Genomic DNA, 21,885 nt, shown 5'->3' with positions numbered 1-21,885 from the left:
CTTTCGAGACGAGATCGACACGATTCGAATTTACAAATTTTCTTTGTTCGAAAAAAGGTCACACTCGCGCGGCGGCAGTCGCAATGGCCGCGCGCGTCGAGGCGCGCATGCGCGAGAGGCTTTTGTCTCATTTTCCATAGTGACAATAGGAGCAATAGGGTTACAGGTTAATTCTAGTTAAGATTAGCTACAAGTTAGTACAACTTTTGTGTCAATAAAGAGGAATATTGTAATTTATCACACGTTTCTTACGCGAAATTACGATTAAACATTGAATTATTATTGTGTGTGTATAAACAATTTTAAGTAAACATGGATGACAAACTTCGACAAATGGAAGATGAGATGAACAGGTAACGAAAGTTTAACAAGATATTTGTTTATAACAATAAGAAGAATATTGCAATGGAAGAAGTGAAGGTGTCTAATAGGAATGGATAAAATTATACATAAGTAATACGCCGCCAACTACTTTGCACATTAAGTCCAAAGGACTGTGTGTGTGTGTTTAAAAAAGCTACATAACCTCTAACCTTCTTAAAAAAAAAGGATGCTTTATTTAAATTAACAAGTTATGTACACAGCATTGTTTCAGGCGTAAGATAACAAAAAATAATTAAAAACTACAAGTCACAGAACTTATGTGTCAAATGTTTGAGTTCACATTTGAGATAATGCATTTATTCAAGATGCTTAACCTAATCTACTAAAGAAGATTATATACTCTCTTGTATTTTTTTACTTACGATGAGGTTACAAGATCTAGATCTATCTAGATTTTTCTCTCTTCTGCTTATTATAATTTTATGTGTGTATTATATTATTAGTTCGTTTATAATAAAGTACAACACAGATATAAATCTTTTGTTTTTAAAAGATGAAATATAAAATGTCACTTGTGTTTCGTTTAGTTATCAAGAATTTTTAATTTTGGTTTTTTTTTAATGAAAACTTACATATAAAACATATATTTTTCACAGATTTGAAGCTGAGATTGGAGGACAACTCGTAACACCAATTGTAAGACCAGTAATTGGCGCAAATACATATAATCAAGTTGCTAGACAATTGGAACAACATGAACTTCCTACGCCGGTAGTTGCGGCAGCTGCGGCGGCAACTTTAGCATTTCCTCCAATGATTGGTTTTCCACCACCTCCACCACCTCCACCTCCTCCACCACCACCACCAATGTTGATTCCTCAACAAGTAGCGAGACAAGGTAAAGATTGATGGGGGTATTGTGTGTTTTGTTATATCCGTGTCGTGTACCACATTGAAATTTAAATTTATAAGCATGGATGTTACAGGTACAGTTCCTATTACGACGTATTCTTCACCTGCACAGATAAGTAATCCCTACATGTCAAATATGGTGGATCCTTGTTTAAGTGCAACTCCAAAAACATACGATTCCAATCAAACGCCAATGATACATCCAGAAATTATTGAGCAAATTATAAATACAAAAATTCCCGAAGATGAGGGAAAAAAGAAACCAAAGGTTAAGGGTGTAAGCACCGCGGCCGAATTAGCTATTAGTCAGGGAAAGGCGAGTTCCATCATGGCCAATGCCAGTGCAGAAGAGAGCCATCCCAAGGGTAAAGGAAAAAAAAATAAAAAAATTATACGCACAGCTGGTGGTCAAACGTGGGAGGATCCATCTCTGTTGGAATGGGACGAAGGTTGGTGCGCGCAAGAGAAAAATAAAAACATTTTTATCTATCTATAAATATCTATAAATACTTTATCTATAAATATGCTAGTTTTATATTATTCGCGGCACACTGTGTATTCTGATTTTACACATATATCTCTTAAACAGATGATTTCAGGATATTTTGCGGAGATCTAGGAAATGACGTCACTGACGAACTATTGGTCAGGGTATTTGGCAAATATCCCAGTTTTCAAAAAGCAAAGGTGGTCAGAGACAAACGGACAAATAAAACCAAAGGATTCGGATTTGTGTCTTTCAAAGATCCACAAGATTTCATCAAAGCAATGAAAGAAATGAATGGTGAGTGTGTGTGTATAAAACATGTATATTAAAAAAAAAAAAATTTCTCTCTCTCTCTCTCTCTCTCTCTTAACTATGATAAATAGATTTCGATTTTTGTTACCGTTTTACTTTCCAAAGGCACGCCAGCCGTACGATGTAAGTAGATGTGGTATTGTCCAATATTGTCTTCTTGGTTGCACAGTAGGTTGACCGTTTCGCGGAGCAATGCGCGAATTAGGATGTTCAATGAATAAAATCGGACTTTCGGTCGTCATACCAGATTCTTGTCGTTGAGACACTGTTGTGAAAATCAAAGTTTATTTGCTTTATCTTTAAATATAGAAAGTAAAAAAAAAAAAAAAAGATACGTATAGTGCATACACCTATACAATTATGTTTCTTTTAAGTCTCTGAAATTTTTTGTAGAACGAGGATGTCGCGGTTGCGAAATGTCAATATTACGCGGGTACTTACTCGACATTGCCGTTACAGCGTGATTCGTTCGCGGTCCGTGCGGGATGTACAGAACAGAAAATGGCGTCCAATTACTGCGGGACACATCTTTCTTTGCGGTTCTACCCGATATCTGTTTGCTCAGCAACGCCGTTCGTAGTTCGCGTCCCGCTTCGTCCAACGCGCTCTTTTTCAACGATTTCGATACAAATTCGGACGTTGGGTTTGCAATTTGACGTCGGTATTGTAGTCTGTCAAACAATCAAACAAAATATTCAACCGTGTAGTAGTTAGTGTACACACACGCGACATGCGGGACAAAATACGAAAATATAATCCAATAATGAAATGGACCAGTATTAATTGCTCAAAGGAAGTTAAAATCGTTGCGCGTTAAGAGACAAATTTGTTCGCAACGCGAAATCGGGAGAGGGATGACAAAAAAGTAAAATTCAGCATACGAGTAACAATACCTTGTCATATCGTTATTTTTTTCGGGTATAATGAGAGTTTCGTCGTACGATTCTGATATCGGTAACCATTCCCAACATTGTCCGTCGGAAGAGCATGCCGTTTTCACTACAGGAGCGAAAACGTTTCGATTCCAAGCGTCTTTTGTATCTGATAACGGCGCTGCGTGACCAACGGTTATTACGCACAGTGTGTCCAGGACTAATATCAAGAGCAGTCTGGAGACTATCTCCATTGTTATTTTTTAGTTATTTTTTCTTTTTTTTATATATATATATATTTACGGACGAAGCGCGCGTTGCGTTGCAAAATGTTTCTACAGTCTCGTCTTTTCCTACAAAACAAGAAGATGTTATCGCTGAAACTCTGGCAAAACAACGGCTGAAATTTATTTCGCGATGTTTGATATTTGTTTTTATTTTCATTGTTTTGAGAAAAAACGGATGAGAGAAAGGGACCTGAAAGATCTTTCATTGAATGCGTTGGCGTGGCGATGTATTGTAATATTTTCACATCGATTTTGGTTTTTTTTTTTTTTTTTTTTTGAATTTTTTTTTTAATTTAACGAAAAATACGAAAGATATGTAGGAAACTTCCATGTACGATGCGCTTGCATATGCGGATGAATGTAAGCCGGCGGTTCCCCTCTACCCCGTTTGTTACGGTTTTGTAATCGTCTATCATTCCGGAGTGGTGACTTTTGTCGACAAGCAAGTATGCTGTTTACGTTCTCTCGCGAGATTCCTCGGGGGGATGATACTATTTATACAACATTCCTCCTAATTTTTAGCACCACGTTACTCGTATAGGCACACACGCTCACGCATCCGTGCGCGATACTGCGTTGTACAAGCGTTAAAGTGAGGCCTACGATAGAAGAGAGAAGAACATTGTTTTTTCAATGATCACGTCTGAAACGACCGAAAAAAAAAAAAAATTGGAATTGGCCACACGAGATATTGCCACGTTTACGGATACGAGAGCTGTGTTTTCCATACTGGTAAACAACATGTGTGCCGTATAAAACAGATCTATAATTTTTTCATATTTTTTACGAATTACACGCACGCATTTTTTTCAGATCCAAGAAATATCAACGAGAAACGTAATAAGAAATAATAATTGTCGTTAGTCATACAAAAAAAACTCATTTGCGTGAGAAAATCTCGTACTGTGAAATATTAGAAAAAAAAACCCCAAAAATGTCATGCAATATAATAATTGCGCCAGTATGACCGGCGCGAGATACGCAGAAAAATGTCAGGTAAATGTCAGACGTTGTCACAAAAATGTTTTGTGCGTGAAACAATTGCGGAGCGTTTTAAATTCGTTATTTTGGACCAGGGACCGAGACGGAGACGTACCTTCGGAATGCACCGGTCGTTCGTTCGTTCGTTCGATTTTTCGCTCTCTCACTTCCTCGACACGCACTACGTGTATGCTCTCTGTGTGTGGAATCAAATCCGGGGCGGTTTCGCGGCTCGAATGCGGAGCCGCACACAACCAGACCACGAGCGCCCGGGTTAACGGTTGGGGTGGATACGATCAAGTGTGGCGAGAAGCATCCAGTATCTCGCTACTCATTCAACAACCCCTACCTCCTACTACAAATCCTCGTAACACCCCACCCTCTTTGCCGATGGCCAATCGGGAAGCTCGTGGTAGGCCGCGCGAGCGGAATCTTTGGCGTCTCAATTTTTTTTCTCTCTTTTTATTTATTCGGCATCGTCATTTNTNNTNNTTTTNTTTTTNTTTTTTTTTTTTTTTTTTTTTTATCATCGTTTAATTCTTGTCAGCGCGGAACGAGTGTCGTCCTCTCGTTCGTTATCTCTTCGCGCCGGATCGGATTCTTTATCGCGCGCGCGGTCGCGCGAAAAGCAAATTGCACGTAGAGAAAAACACATTACGATACAGATACCTTGTCACGAAAGATGACTCCAATGTTTTATAGGATCATGTGTAAATTTTTTCTACCAGAACCGTTCTGGTGATGGCAAACGGTATAATATATAATCCGCGCAATCCAAATATAAAGCATCGGACATTTGTTTTCGCGCGCGCGTTCTTTCAGATTGTCGCACAATCACTCGAATATTTCGGACTCGAAGATGAAAAGAGGGAGGGAGGGAAGGAAGAAGGGGGGGAAAGGAGAGTCCCACGAGAATATGCAAGGAACGTTGTAAAATGGTGTTATTTATAATACGTTTGCTAAGCTTGTATCCTCAGTTTTCGATGTCGTGTAACGCGCGTTTCGCGAAAAATTGGTGACTCACCGCGCGCGCGGTGGTGAAGATGCGCGCAGAAATTTGCCGAAATTCCAGCATGGGTACGTGGGATTTTGTCGAAAGGTTTATTGCGCACGAGCGGAATGCAACCGCTCATGTCGCGTAATTGCAAAGCGATTGACACGTTTCCCGCGCGCGCGCGCCATTTATATCTCACAAGTAGGTGTGAATTGCGTTTGGATTTCTTTTGGATTGCGTTTGAATTTTTCTTTAATAATTGCCTCGATTGTCCGCCGGAAAAATTTGTGTAAAAACTCGCGATTGGAATTTTGTGACTTGTCACAAAACGAGACAGCGGAGATAACTCGGGTCCTAAAAAAAATACTGAGAATTTGGTGAGAGATTAAAGCTGTAAATCTGTGTGTTTTTTTAAATAAAGATGAGAGAGAGAAAGAAAGAAAGGAAGAAAGACAGAGGAGTGACAAACAAGACGGTATCGCGCGAACGCAACAAGTAGTTGAAGACAAATTGAGGAGTATATAAATGCGCCATTTTGATTTGAAAAATAACACATTAACTAAATAATAACACGCTAATTCTCGCTAAAATTTTGTCATTGGGACCGACACCTCGCGCTATTGGTTTACTTCATCCCCGGTCTGCCGGGGTCGTAATGTCTTTTTTTTCTCTTCTGAAGTGCTCTGCTTAATTGCCGAAACAAATCTATGCGATGGGATATATCAATGGAAGCGTGCGAACTTATAGCAGAAAAGGATTTTCAACCAACAGCGCAAGATGAACCCAAGTAGCCTGTGGCGCAGTTTGTTTAGGACTAGATGACCCAAAAGTGTCCCAGGTTCGAATCCAGCTAAACATGTTCGAATGTTTACGGGTCGATCTCATCTTCTATTACCGCAGGCGTATCTCTCTCTAGAGATGAGATTTTTCTGAAATAAAGATATTCGCACTTCTCTCTGGTGGTTCCGACTTAAAATTGTAGGTCCCTTACTGTTCGTGTGCGAAAGAGAGAAAAGGCCCAATGATGACGTTGGTGACCTTTGGCGGGAGTTCACTGCGAAGACGGATGCGCGCGCGCGCACACACACACATACGATCGGATGCACGAGATGGAATCGTGGACATGATGAATGAACGGATATGCGAGTCGCGTGGCTGCTTAAGGTGCTCGCAGAGTCCACGAGAGAGATTAATCGATGACCCGGACCCGCGGTGCAACCTCGCGCTATCGCGATCAAACCTACCTACACAGCTTCAGATTCATGTTCTCCTCTCGATTCGACACGAAAATTTCAAATCCTAATTTCGCAAGAAATTGTTTCAGCCAGAGTAAACAATTCCTCGCGCGGTTTTATCTCAATTCGATATTACGTGCGTTCCCGCCTCAAAAGTTAATTAAAAACAAATAATTACAAGAATAAAATTTACGTAACTCACAACATTTGCTTTGATATAACTTTGAAGGTAACGTAATGTAACGTAATTTGTTTTTGTCGTACAATATTTGGATACGCGCGTGCGAGCGATAATAATCCCACGCCGACCTTAAACGCGTCCATTAGCAGACGCGCGTCAACTTGATGTCCACAACTCCGTGTAACGTCTAATGGAGATTCGTGCAGAATGTTGGTTATCCCCGTGTGGGACGTACGCTCCTCCCCGTGCGCCATTTAATTTGCGCGAAAACGCGAACATCATCAAATAATATTGCAAACGCTTGCGCGTCAAAATCGGATCGCGCAATGCGATCGCGTATCCGCGAACGAAATTCTGGGAGATCGAAAGTTTTCTAACTAGAAGAACTTTCAATAGAGAAAATCGCCTCTCGGTGTCCACGCCCGGCTTGTGTGACAGACACAAATGACAAAGTCGCGTGGGCGATCAAAATCGGGATCGGGATCGCGAGAACGAACGTGCGAAAAAAGAGAAGCGAGGTCATGAGCCTTTTCGACGTAACGCGCGCGCGCGCGCGCGTTCTCTTTGGCGAAATTTCTCATTGATGCTATTCCGAAAGGAATATTTTTGGCCGCGCAAATGCGCTATTCTGCATTCCCGGGATTTCGATGCGCGCAAATATCGCGTGTTATCGCAAAAACATGCATATTCGACCCATTTTCTTCTTCTTGCCGCGTTCGTTAACTCTTCTCAGCGCAATGATCAATTCGCGCAATGATTATTGCATCCAATAACCGAGCGGTTTTTCTGCAAAATCAACGACGGGAGCCCTGTTACACGAGAGGGACTCGCGAGACCGCGTTTTTTTTTAAAGTTCTCGCCGCGAACTCCGAAAAGCTTTCATCGATTTTTTTACGCTGCTCGGAAATTTTGCCTGAGTTTTTTTCCTTTGTAATCGACGAACACGCCGCGGACGGTCGAGAAAGAAACAAGATAAAAGGAAAATGTGATCCGGACGGCGAGTAAAACTTGTAAATGGACGAGTAACTTTGAATGGTCTCAGCCAGTGGTCTCACCTACGACATTTTCTTATGTTTATATATATATATATATATTTCCCGACGTTGTTGGTTTTTGTTCTCTGATCAAAACCACGAGAGAGAGAGAGAGAGAAATCGACAAACTTTTTGAATGAGAGACCAGAAGAAAGAGGAAAAATACACGTTATCTTCAAACAAATTTAATCGCCTGGAGATACTTTTTTGTTTTATCCGACAGTTCTAAATTTATAAAAACTGTTTTAAAAATTACAATCGCGAGTGACGGGATCAACAAGCGCTTTTTGAATGAGAGACAGAAGAGAGAGAGGAAAAATACACGCTATCTTCAAACAAATGTAATCGCCTAGAGATACATTTTTGTTTTACCCGACAGTTCTAAATTTATAAAAACTGTTTTAAAAATTATTAAATCGCGAGTGACGGGATCAACAAGCGCTGATAATTGAATACAATACGCGCACTTTTCCGCTTTCAACTGATTTTGATGTTGCGCCACGTCGCTTTATCTTATCGTATTTTCGATTTTGTTTACTTACGTGGCGCGTAATTCAACACTCGACTCAAGTACTTTAGCTCGGTGGGATGTACAATAGATATGAAACAAATAAATAAATAAATAAAGATGAAATCGGCGAAAAAACGAGAAGAGCGGAAAGACAAACGGATAATGAGATGTTTGCCGCGCGATAAAAAATCGGATTTTTCTTTTTCGAGAATGTTATTTAGATGAACAAGTTCGGAGCGTGAGAAAACGCGCCTTTGACCATCACCTGTTGCCCGCAAGCTTAAACCAAGTAAAGCCCTCGCGATAGTAAAGCCCGTTATTGCACGCGAAAAAGTTATATATGACGTCTTTAAGCGATTCGCACGTTGAAAATTCATCGTACGTCACGTCGTATTGTTGGTCGTACATCCGATTTATATATAATATTCCACGATGTTTTCTTGCGATCCGTTCACGCACAATTGTTGCGGCGGAAAAATTTATCGCAGTCTATTCCGATTTTGAACACATGTGTGTGTTTTTTTTTTTTTCAGGACGTTACGTGGGGTCGCGTCCGATAAAACTTCGAAAGAGCTCCTGGAAGCAGAGAAATCTGGAGACCGTGCGCAAGAAAGAGAAGGAGAAGCAAGCGCTGATCGGTCTGTTGACCGGCCGATGACGAGAATGGGATCTCGTCGTTAAGTGTTTCATTTCTCGGCTCGATTGATATCATCGATAATTATATTGACTGATAAAACAAAGTGTGAATGCGTGTCGCGTAAATAAATTACGAATAAGATTTTTGTTTTATTTAAGAAACCACCTCTCTTGATAATTAAAAATATAAACGTCATAAAATTGCGTATCCGTTTGAATTTTCCACACTTCTTGATGTAGTTCTCCTAGAAATAGAATATATTTCTCCTCCCTTCCAAATAAAAAAAAGTCAAATTTATTTACATACAATGTGTACATACAAAACTCCATCATTCCACACATAATGGCGATTGGAGATAGGGAACATCGAAGTTTTATAAATAGAAAATTTAAAAGGCCGATGTAAAACATTTATTTTTTAAAACATTGTAAATTATTTTTATTAAGAAATAAAAACAGCTGCACAAAAGGAAAATAATCAAATTTTATACGTACACATTATACGTATAATTGTAGCGTACGTATATTTGCGCGCGCTAAAAAAAAAAAAAAAAAAAAAACTGACAAGACAACCGATAAACAGAAGATCGATTATCGCGCAATGATCGAGACTTGTGTTTGCTCGTTTCGCGATAGAACGAAATGGAAGAATCAACAGCGGGTCAGTATTCGGCGGAACGCGAGAAGCAGCCGGTTGATTCGCTCGGGGTAACGTAAAAAGAAAGTTTGTTAGCTAGCTAATGTTTGTTATAGCGTATCCCATTAGGAAATTACACCGACGAGCATCGGATCATGATGTCGTTTGATGTGACGACAAAAACGACGTGTGTAACGACGTTGTTGTTTCGCACGTTGTTTCTTTGTTAAACGATCGCAGGTGTACGAAGGCGAGAGAAACGACAACGGGGAGAGACACGGCAGCGGAAAAACGTTGCTGCCGAACGGCGACGTGTACGTCGGCGAATACCGTAACGGGTTTAGACACGGCGTGGGCACGTACGTGTTCGGTAACGGCGCCCGATACAACGGCGACTGGAGACAGGGACGCAAATACGGTCAAGGGAGTTTTTGGTATCCTGACGGAACGCGATACGAAGGTAACGGAAGAATGTACAAAAATAGGATCCGAATCAGATCCGAGTCGTCGCAACAACGACGAAAGCGCACGCACACACGCGCACGCATATGCCGGGAACGTCAACACGTTCCGTGTGTTTATATGTTCATGCAAATTATTTTTATATATCGCACGTCACCGAAATCTAGAAAAAAGCTAAGAGCGCGTGAGGAATTCCAGGAAACTCAACAAACACGCGCGCGCGCGCGCGCGATACGTTATTTATCAAAATCACCGTTTCTAGATCACGAATTCGTGACGACGCTTGAATTTTTCTGTGACGGTTGTTGCTATTGATGAAACGTGGAGAGAGGCGACAATTCCTTGTTGTAAAAAAAAAAAAAAAAAAAAAAAAAAAAAAAAAAAAAAAAAAAAAAAACTTCGGTGCGTAACGTTGACGTTTGTTCTCAGGAGAGTGGAAGCGCGACGCGAAACACGGCTTCGGCGTTTATTATTACGCCAATAACGACATTTACGAAGGTTCATGGGAGAGGGATCTTCGCCACGGTTTGGGAACGTACGTTTACGCCGACACGGGCACGAAATTTATGGGCACATGGACGGAGGACCGCATGCAAGGACCTGGACAGCTCGTTCATCCGCGTCATTGTTTCCACGGATTCTGGAAACTGAATCTGGTACGAAAATAATAAAAAAAAAAAAAAAAAAAAAACAGTGAGAGAAAAAAAGTAATCGGGACGCGCGATGAAAAAAATACATATACGTTTTCACCGCCCGCACAGCCGTACGGACGTGGGTGCTTCACTTTCGAGAACGTGTGCATGCTGCACGGTCATTACGTACACGTGAGAGATCCCGCGCAGAAGGATCCAATGTCGGACAAAACCGCCGTCGCGGAGGTACAAAAGGGTTGATTCTCTTTGTTCTTGCCAAATGCGCACTCTCGACAAAACTAAGATATTGACGACTCGGAATTACTAAAACTAAATAACAAACGAAGTCGCCGACGCGATTAATTGATGCGCGTATAAAATTTATTATTTATAAAAAAAAAAAAAAAAACAAAACCTTATTGTGCGCGGACTGTGACAGGAAGTCGGCACGAAGAACGAAAAATCGCCGTTTCTTCCGAAGGATGTTCTACCAATATGGCGGGCGCGTTGCATCACACCCTACAATCCGGAATTGTTGCCACCAGAAGCGATACCTTTGTCAGAACAGGTAATTTGTAATTACGTGTGTGCGTGTGTGGGCGCGTGTTTTCTTGATAACTGACCAATTTCGGAATATTGCATCGCGCACGCATTAAATTTTCTCAAAACGAAACGCGCGCAAATGTGAAGATAATTGAAAGAGGCGAATTTCGCATTGTGTTTCCGAGCCTATCCCTCCTCCCTTCCGACGGCGCGATCTCATTTGATCTCGCGCGCGCGATAGGGTATATTATCTTCTTCGTGAGAGACAAATGAAATATTTCGAAATCACAACGAACAATAATTCGCAACATCTCTCACATCCGGTTCGCGCCGTCGGATTTTCTTAATAGCGCCGCGTCCGCGTTTTTCACCGAAACGGAAACGGATGCGATTCTTCCGGTAAAATGAATTTTAATCGACCGTTTTGCGAGAGCTAATGAGAACGAGAGAACGAATATATCCGGTCGCTATTCCGGGCGCGTCGCCAGACTGGATGGAAGCTTCCGTAATCGTTAATGGAATTACGATATCCGGAACGCGGCGGATGAGTGTCTTTCTTTGCGCGAATACCCGGGTGTTTATATGTCGCCTCTCTCGTTCGATTCCTGACACGTATCACCGCGTGTATATCCGGTGCTCCGAATATCAAAAAAAAAGAAAAAAACAATCTGACGTGATATTGTCACATGCACACGTCTCGCAAATTGTTTCATTTGATTCCGTAGGCGTCGACGACGGAATCTTCGATCGAGAAAAGCGAGGACGATGTTTGGATGCCGAGAATCGAGCGTTACGTCGATTATCCTACGTTCGAAGACGATTATCGCGTCGAGGAGCGCATCGAGTACCGTCCGGGGGAAGTAACGTCGCAAATCGATTACGGCGATCCGTGATCGCTCATTGTTAGGTAACGCGTTGACGCGTGAGATTGCTAAATCGACTCTTTTGAGATTCGTCGGTCGACAATTCACGCGAATTAATTAACGTGTGATCATCAAGCAAGCGGAATAAGAACAGTTTCTGCGCTGGTAATATTTTAAACGCAGTTGTTTTTATTTAAGAAAATTATAACAACAAACGTGCATACGTTCTCTTGTCATGCAAAAATTGTAGGAATGCTATTACACATCGTCGGATTATTTAATACTTCGCATGTGTGTGTGTTGTTACATTATAATATATATATATATATATATGTATATATATATATATGTATATATATATATTATATAATAAATGCTAGATTACATATTCAACACATTTATTTCGCACACCCCCGGATCGACAATCTCTCTATTTCGTAATTCGTATTTTTTTTTTTTTTTTTTTTATTTACAATCTGTACTCACACTTGGTGCGAAATCCTGCGATGTCACAATGTACACGATCGAGTTACATATCTATATATACATAGGTGTTTCTTGTGCGTGTGCGTGTGTGTATATGTGTGTGTGTGTGTACGTTACGTGAAAGCGCAAGCTCTTATTGTTAATTAATTATCATACGCGCGCGAAGAAGCATGTTCTTGTGAGAGACCTTGTTGTCGCGCGCACGGGCGCAATTCGACACTTGATCATCAGTCGTTACGCCCGCGTGCGCGTCACTTTACACACAATTTATTAATTTTCTTATCTTACAGATGATCTTTTTTACACGACCGTATATGAAGTTGATGGCGATCGAGTTTACAGATCGAGCGCGTTTGCGGACTTTACTTGATCGATCGATATATTTTATTATTTATATTCGTTACATAATTGAACATCGGTTTGGACGACGCGAACAAGTTTGCGAACGTCTGTTTATTTTGGGTTTTTTTTTCTTTTATTATCATGCGTTTGTTATTATGCATCTACGTTCTTGTTTATTTGTGCGCTCTTTATCGTTATTCACTCGATTGGTCCAATCTTCGTCATATGTGAGGCTCACATACAACGCAAGTTTTTTTCTAATTTGATTTCAAACCACCAGCAAGAAGTAGAGCGAGTCAGCGGAACCGTGCGCGCGCGCGTAAGCGCTCTGCGCGATTATTAATTGTCACTGGCACATACGTGTATATTACTTTCACATTTGCATTAGAGGAATAGACCAATAAGCACGAAACAGTACAAGCACAAAGCGCTGAATTCTGCTGAGCGCGGCCAACACGGCCGATACGGCTCCAATTGTGAGCCGAGCGCTGCGACGCGTGCTGAAATATTAATTAAAGCGTGTATATATATAAATTACACGAATTTTTAATCTCGAATTACACCCAGAGCGCTCGTCATCAGCCGCGTTGTTGCTGTACTTCCCGTTGACGGTTCGAAAAAAAACCAAAGCCGTTTGAAATTGAATTTAAATCTCTTCGATTTAATTTAATCTATTAGTTTTACAATTTGTGTGTGTGTATGTGTGTGTTAATATTACGTATGTGTATTTTAATTTAATTTTATCTATTAGTCTGAGACGGTTAATTACATATGTATATATATAAACGTAAAGACTAACAAAGGAAGACTAAAGTTCAGTCGGAAAGTCGATAAAAATTATGCGAAAGTGTACAAGGAACAATATTTGTTTCTTTTTTTTTTTTTGCTTCCAAGTATATACAACAATTTTTTCCCTCATATACGTAATATACAATTGGATGTTTTTTTTAATTACTTCGGGTCACGTCGATATCACGTATCGACGACGCGCGACACAAATAAGTGTGCGAGATGCGATTTCTTGAAATACTGACAAATACTCGTCGGTTTTTTTTTCTTTTTTTTTTTTATAGACTCCTCGAGAATGGAGTACACACTTTGAGGAAAAACACATGTGCATGTAAGTATGTACGTGCGCGTTTCTAATCGATCGTTTCTTTTTTTTTTTTTCGCGACTTATATACTTAATGAGACAAATCATGAATCGACGCGTGTGTATGTGTGTTTATAATCGAAACAAGTTTAATACTATCGAAAGATATCCCGGTAAAGGTAGAAGCGTAAAAGGACGGAGGAGAGAACGAACAAACTTATGAATTGTGTCTCCGCAAGATCGCGTGCAGTCTTTTTTTGTTTTTTTTTTTTTGTTTTACAACAATATAAATCGTTACGAGTCACGTGAAAGCAGAATTAAATGGTCGCTCGATTTGCGAAGCGTCAAGTTCGTAAAGTATTTATAACATTGAACGAGAAGTATATTTTTTTATTATATTAATCGAAGAACGCGATTGGTATCGCGACGCGTGCGATAATTAACATTTAATTCTGCGTCGCAGAAGTTACGTTAGACCGTATCTAAGTGGTGTGTGTAAACACGTGCAATCTTCGAGCTGTATTTAGATCCGCGTAACATTGTCGATAACGCAAGTTATCTCGTTTGTATTTTTCCTCTTTTTTTGTCTGGCAGCAACCGACAGAACGAGATTGTTTTTAACTTACGTTGTCGTCGACAATGTCGCGCCGGTTCGAAATCACCTTCGAGCGCGATTTGTTTTTGTTGCTTTTACTTACTCACCTCGAGAACGAATTCTTCGAGCGAGTGTAACGACGAATTTGTAAAAATCTCAAACGCACCAGCTAGTGCGAGCAACACTGTGCGATAGTAAAATACTTTGGTCTGCGACTCTGCATCCGCTTGGCACAAGATTGAAATCTTTGCGAGTATCGTGATACACAGCCTTTAATTCGGAGCAATTTTGTTTTTGTTTTTTTATTTTTTTTGCTTCATCTTTGCTTCGCTTTCGTATTCTAGTCTAGATAATCTCTCTTCGATGTATATTATTAATAATCTCTTCGAGTGTATTTTCAAGTGAATTTCGCGTCCGAGTCGAATAAGTATGCGAGAGTAATCGCGTTATTCGCACCAGTTCTTCTTTGAAAGTTCAGATATAAATAAGTTTTTTTTATAAATAATGTTAAAAGTAATTGCTTAAATAATTCTAAATAATATTCCGATCTTGAAACTAGAAGTCATATTATGCGTTGATTAAAATTTATCGCGTTAATGCACATCGCGAATGGTCTATGTATGTTTCTTTCGTTTAATCATCTCAGGTACGTAAACGTGGACGAAATGTTTTCTTTTATGCGATGCAATTCAGTGGACATGTCCGTACTATCACTCAAGTCACTCGTGTCGACTTGCTCCCGAAACGAGATTTGCCCCCCGTGTATTCGCTTGTGGCGTTTTGTATCAAAAACCAGAACATCTCCCATACCTCCGATTTAATATAAAAAAAAAAAAGCACAAGTCACACACTCGATCGTTTATTATCGATCGGTGAAGACAAAGACGACGACATTCCCGCCACCCTCACAAAAGATAAAAAATTGTGCGCAACACGAGATCGCGATCATTTTTCCGCGTTTCAGCGCACAGAGAGTATTGTTCTCACACTGACACAGTCTTTCCCGACTTTAACCTTAATGCAGTCTCTCTTACACAGATCTTAGACGTACGTCATTTTGTAAACCCGGACATGAAGTAACTGAGCCACCATTGCCTCACATGAGTTCCGGCGTTGGTCTTTGAAACGCGATACTAGCTACCGAAATGCTGCACAAACCAGCCATTATTACACCTAGACATATATAAACTGACGTGATTAGCCAAAAGGCAAATAAATATAACGTCTTGTTGCAGTACTTTCCCAGCGCCGGATCGTAATTTGGCTCGTACTCCTTGTACACCCACAAAGAACCTACAACAAAAATATTAGCGAATTAGAAACAGCGTAGACAACGAGAAGACAAAGCAAAGATAACACACTCTTTTTTTTTTCTTGGGGAGATCAAACAATCAACAGTCTTCTGTCAAAAACTTCTCGCGGATGTGTTCAGCATATGCTTAATGTATCAAGCTTTAAAGTCTACAATACAGACTGGTTAATAGATTCTTTCCTCAGTCACAGCCCAGTCGAGCTGTTACACAGCACCGTTAAACAAAATCAAGTTCTCACATAAACTAGTACGACGATTAACTGACTAACAAAAACTGTAACATAAATAATAACAGTTTACCAATGATGAACCACCCAAGCATGAAACAATTGATCAAGATTTGTGTGGGTGATTGTCTCATTCTTTCCTCGTCTCTTTCTTCCGGACGTTGTCGCACTTTAGCTGAGACAGTTAACAATTGCTTGAACACACCGAACCCACCGCCTACCAACAAATACACAGGAATGTATTCGCCCTGTGGGCAATCGTAGAGATAAAGTCCTCCAATCACTATCATGCAGATCGGTACCACTATTGTCACCCCAAGAATAATGGTACACCCAACTGGAAAATGCGAATATTTTTATTATCTGTGGTATTTTTCATTTGGGGAAAACACAAGCTTTGGCTACAGAATCTTCGTTACTTACTAGTGCCCAGCAGTAGGCAGATGATATTCTTTAGAAAGTCAAATATGCCTTTGGATATTTTACGAGCTTCTCTCATACGACCGAACAGCGAATCGTAAGACGGCGGTGGTGCTGCAAATAATTCAGAAACACATTTGCGACATTCTGTTCTGACAATTGTAACACGCTAAGTGATCGAAGAGAGAGAGAGAGAGAGAGAGAAAGAGACTCAACGTACCATTGGGATCTATTGCTTCTTCGTAGGAAGGCGGTGCACCACGTTCGTTGATCATCGCAGAATGCGCGAGTGGTACATTAATGGTAGGGTAGGACGGCGGAGGAGTGCAGCAGCAAGTCGACGGTATTTGCGTGCTCGTGCCAGGATTTACGCTCTCCGCCGTGTCGGCGGGAGATGACGCGACGTGACTTATCGAGCTAAGTGGCATTTCTTCTCGCACAGCACCGGTTGTCATTTTATTCCAATACATAAGGTCCGCGTTACGTTTTCATAAAACTCGACCGACGGTGCACGAGACGCTGTTTTGCTGTTTACATCGGTTGTCATCAAAACTGTCAGCCCGAACGCTGAGTTTTTATAACCTAAAAGTCACGCCACAGCACGATCTCATCTCTCGGTCGCGAGAAGAAACTTCGTCGTGAAAAATCTTCTCGTCTCAATCCCCCGATGAATTGCCGCTCACATCTACAATTGAGAGAGAGAGAGAGAGAGAAAGAAAGGCGGTGATTTTCAGAGATGTATCAAAACAAAACCTTTGAGAGAAGAGTAAATATTCTTTCCAATTCTCTCGCTCTTTCTCTCGCACACACACACCCCCTCCCGCCCGCACCCTCCCTCTTTTCTATCCCTTCTCTATCGTCGTCTCCTTCCAGATGCTGCGAACGTCGGCGTCGACGTCGAGCCAAACGGAACTGCCTGGAAGCTGCTCGGTGTGTGTGCATGCACATATGTATATACACGTACATACATAGGATTAAGTTTTTAAAACTCACCGCCGACGGGTATTTTGCAACGCGTATTTTGTAAAAGCGAGAAATTCTGTTTCGGCAATATGTTAATTATTCGTCGAATGATCAATCGATAAAAACCCGTTGTACATACGTGGTAAACAAATACCGACGAGAACCGTCTTTCTCAATAATTTACGATCCAATTTTACGCGCCAATGTGAATTTTTATCCTTTCCTTCCAAGATTTCAACATGAATCTTTACACTCACAAGCATCTATGTACCAAAATATCCCGCAAAATCTACATATATGTCATCAATACGTGTCACGCGCAGACACACTCTGCTTCGAAAGCAATATCCGTCTTGGGGATACATAGAAATTGCGATAAATATAGAATCCTCCTCGCTTTTTGAAGAAAAATCAACTCTCTTTCCTCGCGTAAAAATTTCCAAAAACGAACATGCGTACCTTTCTCTTGCCTTTAAAATAAAAAATTCTCACAGCGTTTTGATCCGCCGTCACGTTTGTACTGTTTTCGAGACGCGATGAACAGAACCGTCTCGTTTTCATAAATTGCATAATAATCATTACGCAATGACAGATAACAACACACAACGCGCAGAGATCGGTGATGATAACAATGCGTACAAAAAAAAAAAATAAATAAATAAAATCTGATAAGATTGCGATTCAAACTCTGTCTCGATTCTCGCAACCTTTCCTCGGATGCAGTTGTAAGTTTAATTTTATTTGTCTCGAATCGACTGGTTTTTTTTTACAATTGTCGATAACAGATATGTTACAGTTTCACGGAAGGACAATAGAACACCGAGAGATGATGATGATCTCAGAGAGAGAGAGAGAGCCACATTTCCCACGGAAAATTGGATGCTCAAACGACACGCAATGTTTTTTCTTTTAGATAGTCGATCCTTCGGTCGACTAATCCACATGGCAGAATTTCACCCGACGATTAGAAATGTTTGTGATTTCTAAATACAAAGAATCGACGACACACAAGGAAAAAAAGTAGTATATATTACATACAGTTACACGTGTACGCAATTGTTATATCTAATTTCTGTATCTTCTGTAGTGTGACGGGGGTTCTGTGCGCACATCCACACGCTTCTTAATAAATAAAAATTTCTTTTTTCAAACATATCCGCATTTATTTCCCGAAGTCGATAAATAAATTGTCCTCTCCTCGACGTGATAAATAAAAAAACTGCGAAAAATCTTTTTTCGAGATGTATATATTTTTGTCTACTGACATACATCTTTTTTGAAAACAAGAACACTAGTTTGTGAATATAGTTTGTACTCGAAAAGACTACTTCGAATAATTTTAATAAAAATGCGATACGCACACGTGTGCGAGGTGTCACGTTTCTGGAAGAAAAGATTAAATTAAAGATGTATTTTTGTAATTTAGATGAGATATAATTGTTTTGTCTCTGAAAAATTAAAACTTCGGATTTACAGCTCTCATCTCTCTGTAACCATCTATGTTCGTTGTACTTACGTTCAATAAAGACGCGCGTGCGCCCTGTACTGGTCCGGTGAACACCCCGCGATGTCATAGAGACTGACAGAGGTAGCGGCTCGATACTAAGAGCGCACATTTTCTTAACACGGTGCTATTATTTCCGAATTGTGCTACGTACGATGTGATCTGTGACGCGCGGAAAATGGGCGAATTCACTTGAACGTTGCGGGTTTGTGATCGGTGCTTCGTGTTTCGACGGTACAGACTGAAAAAAACAAACAGTCGAAAAGAGAGACGGTGAGAAGGAACGAAACGGGGAAACTAGATGGAGACTTACGATCTTGCCCTTTAAGGTCTTAACATACACATACAGTTTTATTCGACTTGATTTGTTGCGCACTTCGATTGTAATAAATTTACTTTGATAGAGCAATATTTCTTTGTTCGATATTTTCGCGCATGTTTTTGAATTTATGATTTTCTAATAAATTTTTTAAAATGTTATTACGTATTATTTATATTTTTTATATTAGTTAAAAAATATTATTTGTATAAAATATTTACACGCACGCGCACACATACACACACACATACGCATACACGGTGCACGCATATACGTCTGTGTTTAATTCTATAAAATTATAATTTTCCATGCGAGATATCGAATCAATTCGCAATTCAACTTTTTTAATTCTAATCTTTCCAGATGAGAACACTGGACACAATAATGAATTCAACTTGCGCTTACTGCACCCTCGAGCCACCCCCGGATATTCTTCACATACCTCCACCACCATTTCCGGCAATTCTCCAACAAGGTTCCGACTTTTATTCGAGCTCCGACATTCTGACGTTTCCCCCGCATTTAAATGACAGTCCGTGCAAACATTTCTGCGACCGGCGTTCCGAAGGGGTTCAATACATAGAGATGCCGCAACAAGGTCGGTCGGGCAAGAGCGACAAATTAACATTTCTCGGCGTGAAAAACTATCAAAAAGAGAGAAAAGTTCGCTTAAGATCAAAAAAGAAGTATCTCTCCATCTATTTTTGTTTTTTGTTTTTTTTTTAGGAACCGTGTTCGACGACACGTGGCTTCTGGTTCTGATAATGTCGTGCATCAGCGTCATTGTCATCGGTATATTGCTCGTGACGTTGCTCCTGAAATGCAAGTTGTAAGTATCCATTCTCGTGCGAACAAACCGCATGTGTGTCGGCAATCGTCAAAATAAATAAACAAAAGCCACATAAAAAAAAAAGAGTATTTTAAGACAATTTGTGAAAAACATTGAACAGCAACAGGAACGGGAAAAGCGGAGTGATCTCCATGCCGAACACGGCTTCCGGTATACAAACGAAGAACGGCAGGTTGCAAAACGAGGCGGTGCTCTATCCGTGCGCGGCGGATACAATGCAGGACAGCCGAGTGATGTGGGCCACCCTGACTCCGCGCGGGACCACGAGGCACTATCTGGAAGAGCACACGTACGAGACCATCGGGGGTGGGCAGTTTCACAAACGTGCCTGTACGACCACACCAACCGAACATGTAAAACTCAAGGCAATTTAACAATACGTTTGTATATTACATGACAGTTTTATATTATTTTTTTCGAGTTTGCGAGAATTGGCAATAAAATAAATTCATTTTGCGCGCGCGAATACTTCAACCAACCAATTTGGTCTTTCAGACGTACGCCGATCCGCCGGCCGTCAGCCCCGTGCACAATCGCCCGAAGGATGAGAAGGCTTTTGATAATACCGCGTTTGTGGATTACGAAGAACCTCTGTCCATCAAGACTGAATATTATCAGCTCAACGACGTTTTGGAGCCGAACGAGTCCGGTAATGCGATCTCTCATCTCTTTCCTTTCTATTTGTTTCTGTGAAAAAAATTTCGATCCTTCGAACAAATTCAAATTTGTCGCGTAAAAATTACTTGAATTAAAGACTGGGATTCTTTTTTTTTTGTATTTTCTCTCAGGCATTCTCACGATTCAGAGAGGCACGCTTCGTCCTCGTGTGAGCTCACCGACAAGAATCGAACATCCGAATTTGCCGCCGTTGAATCTCCATCCGCACAAGCACGGATCTCGCAAAAATTCCGGCACGCAACACACCTCGGACACTTTACTACGAAGCAGCATCACGTCATCAACTTATATACCCACCATATAAGTATTTTCCATCTCGAATTTTCGTTCAAACTTTTTGAAGAGGCTTCAATCATCACGTAAAGATTAAATTACGCAATTTTTCCATCTGTTATATCATTGTATCTAGTCACTAGCGCATATATATACGTAATAATATAATTGACCGTATAAGTCGACGGAAACGACGTATATATATAGTTACACGAAAACAAAATCGCTCTTTTTTATCGATTGATATAACGTGATTGTGATTGTGTAGGTGTAGAATTTAAAAAATAGAGTAAACATAATGTATATGTTATACACACATTTGCATCTTACGAAATAAAAACACTGCGTAGTAAAATAGTTCGTATCTTCATTCAATTCCTTAAATTCGATCATTGATAATCAATAATTAATTGTTAATCCGAAAAGAGGTGACATGTATCCGTTAGCTTCTTTACAACAGTAAAGTCAAAAACTTCGAGTCAAGTTTAAATTAAAAAAAAAATTATTCTTACAACGTCAGTTACCGATTTCACAGCTAATGTTTTTTTTTTAAAAAAAAACAAAAACTAGCATCTTTTCGGGGTTAATTATATTTTTTATTATATTTTTTATTCTCTGGGGGACAAGATCGTCACCGTTGCGTACAGACATAACAACACTTGAAAGGAATGAAACAAATCTCTCGTGTGCACAGTTTCAGTATTTTATTCATATAACCTCGTATAGTTACGTCATTATGTATATATATATATATATATTTATTTATATTTCCATATATTTACAATATCTCTCCTGAGATTTCGGAAGAGATCTCTTTGTAGTGCGCGCACTACGATACTCACGTGTGTCTTCTCACGCGTGCGTGATTTTTGTGTTCTGTAAAGAGTAATGTGGAAGTTTTGCTTTTCCCCCCTCCCGCG

At 40.2% G+C, this 21,885-nt stretch overlaps 4 protein-coding genes across 11 annotated transcripts; 2 read left to right on the top strand and 2 right to left on the bottom strand.

Annotated features, from left to right (window-relative positions):
* The first annotated feature begins 136 nt into the window (after positions 1-136).
* On the top strand, positions 137-8,908 carry LOC109852075 (RNA-binding protein 42). 5 transcript variants are annotated; one of them, XR_002249963.1, is made up of 8 exons: positions 137-353; positions 981-1,222; positions 1,311-1,685; positions 1,826-2,020; positions 3,515-3,640; positions 3,717-3,926; positions 4,008-4,190; positions 8,664-8,749. XR_002249963.1 is itself a non-coding variant. In XM_020422897.1 (5 exons), exons 1-5 carry the CDS (start codon positions 313-315, stop codon positions 8,786-8,788), a joined length of 978 nt encoding a protein of 325 aa, XP_020278486.1. In that variant the 5' UTR covers positions 137-312; the 3' UTR covers positions 8,789-8,908. The 5 variants fall into 5 exon arrangements, 1 of the variants encoding a protein (XP_020278486.1); XR_002249966.1 differs by having other exon boundaries at positions 3,507-3,640; XR_002249964.1 differs by lacking the exon at positions 8,664-8,749 and adding an exon at positions 4,271-4,350.
* On the bottom strand, positions 1,169-4,378 carry LOC109852076. Its single transcript, XM_020422899.1, has 5 exons — positions 4,291-4,378; positions 2,929-3,260; positions 2,477-2,706; positions 2,124-2,300; positions 1,169-1,340 (listed from the first exon to the last, which is right to left on the bottom strand). The coding sequence occupies exons 2-4, from the start codon at positions 3,159-3,161 to the stop codon at positions 2,128-2,130; spliced, it is 636 nt and encodes a 211-aa protein (XP_020278488.1). The 5' UTR covers positions 3,162-3,260; positions 4,291-4,378; the 3' UTR covers positions 1,169-1,340; positions 2,124-2,127.
* Positions 8,909-9,387: 479 nt separating the features above from the next.
* On the top strand, positions 9,388-21,306 carry LOC109852047. 3 transcript variants are annotated; one of them, XM_020422830.1, is made up of 10 exons: positions 9,388-9,474; positions 9,644-9,863; positions 10,295-10,521; positions 10,627-10,743; positions 10,937-11,065; positions 19,528-19,762; positions 19,891-19,993; positions 20,115-20,367; positions 20,510-20,663; positions 20,803-21,306. In XM_020422830.1, exons 1-10 carry the CDS (start codon positions 9,409-9,411, stop codon positions 20,994-20,996), a joined length of 1,698 nt encoding a protein of 565 aa, XP_020278419.1. In that variant the 5' UTR covers positions 9,388-9,408; the 3' UTR covers positions 20,997-21,306. The 3 variants fall into 3 exon arrangements, with proteins under 3 accessions (XP_020278419.1, XP_020278418.1, XP_020278420.1); XM_020422829.1 differs by having other exon boundaries at positions 20,115-20,379; XM_020422831.1 differs by lacking the exon at positions 10,627-10,743 and having other exon boundaries at positions 20,115-20,379.
* Positions 13,889-17,952, bottom strand: LOC109852048. Of its 2 annotated transcripts, none has more exons than XM_020422833.1 (5): positions 17,801-17,952; positions 16,599-17,063; positions 16,382-16,492; positions 16,032-16,295; positions 13,889-15,712 (listed from the first exon to the last, which is right to left on the bottom strand). In XM_020422833.1, exons 2-5 carry the CDS (start codon positions 16,846-16,848, stop codon positions 15,516-15,518), a joined length of 822 nt encoding a protein of 273 aa, XP_020278422.1. In that variant the 5' UTR covers positions 16,849-17,063; positions 17,801-17,952; the 3' UTR covers positions 13,889-15,515. The 2 variants fall into 2 exon arrangements, with proteins under 2 accessions (XP_020278422.1, XP_020278421.1); XM_020422832.1 differs by lacking the exon at positions 17,801-17,952 and adding an exon at positions 17,132-17,201.
* Positions 21,307-21,885: the final 579 nt, after the last annotated feature.

This window comes from Pseudomyrmex gracilis, unplaced genomic scaffold, assembly GCF_002006095.1.
Source record: "Pseudomyrmex gracilis isolate BER0280 unplaced genomic scaffold, ASM200609v1 scaffold_24, whole genome shotgun sequence".
In the NCBI taxonomy this organism is placed as follows: Eukaryota; Metazoa; Arthropoda; class Insecta; order Hymenoptera; family Formicidae; genus Pseudomyrmex; species Pseudomyrmex gracilis.
The sequence above is the reverse complement of the archived record's forward strand: the minus strand, read 5'-3'. Positions and strand labels throughout refer to the sequence as shown.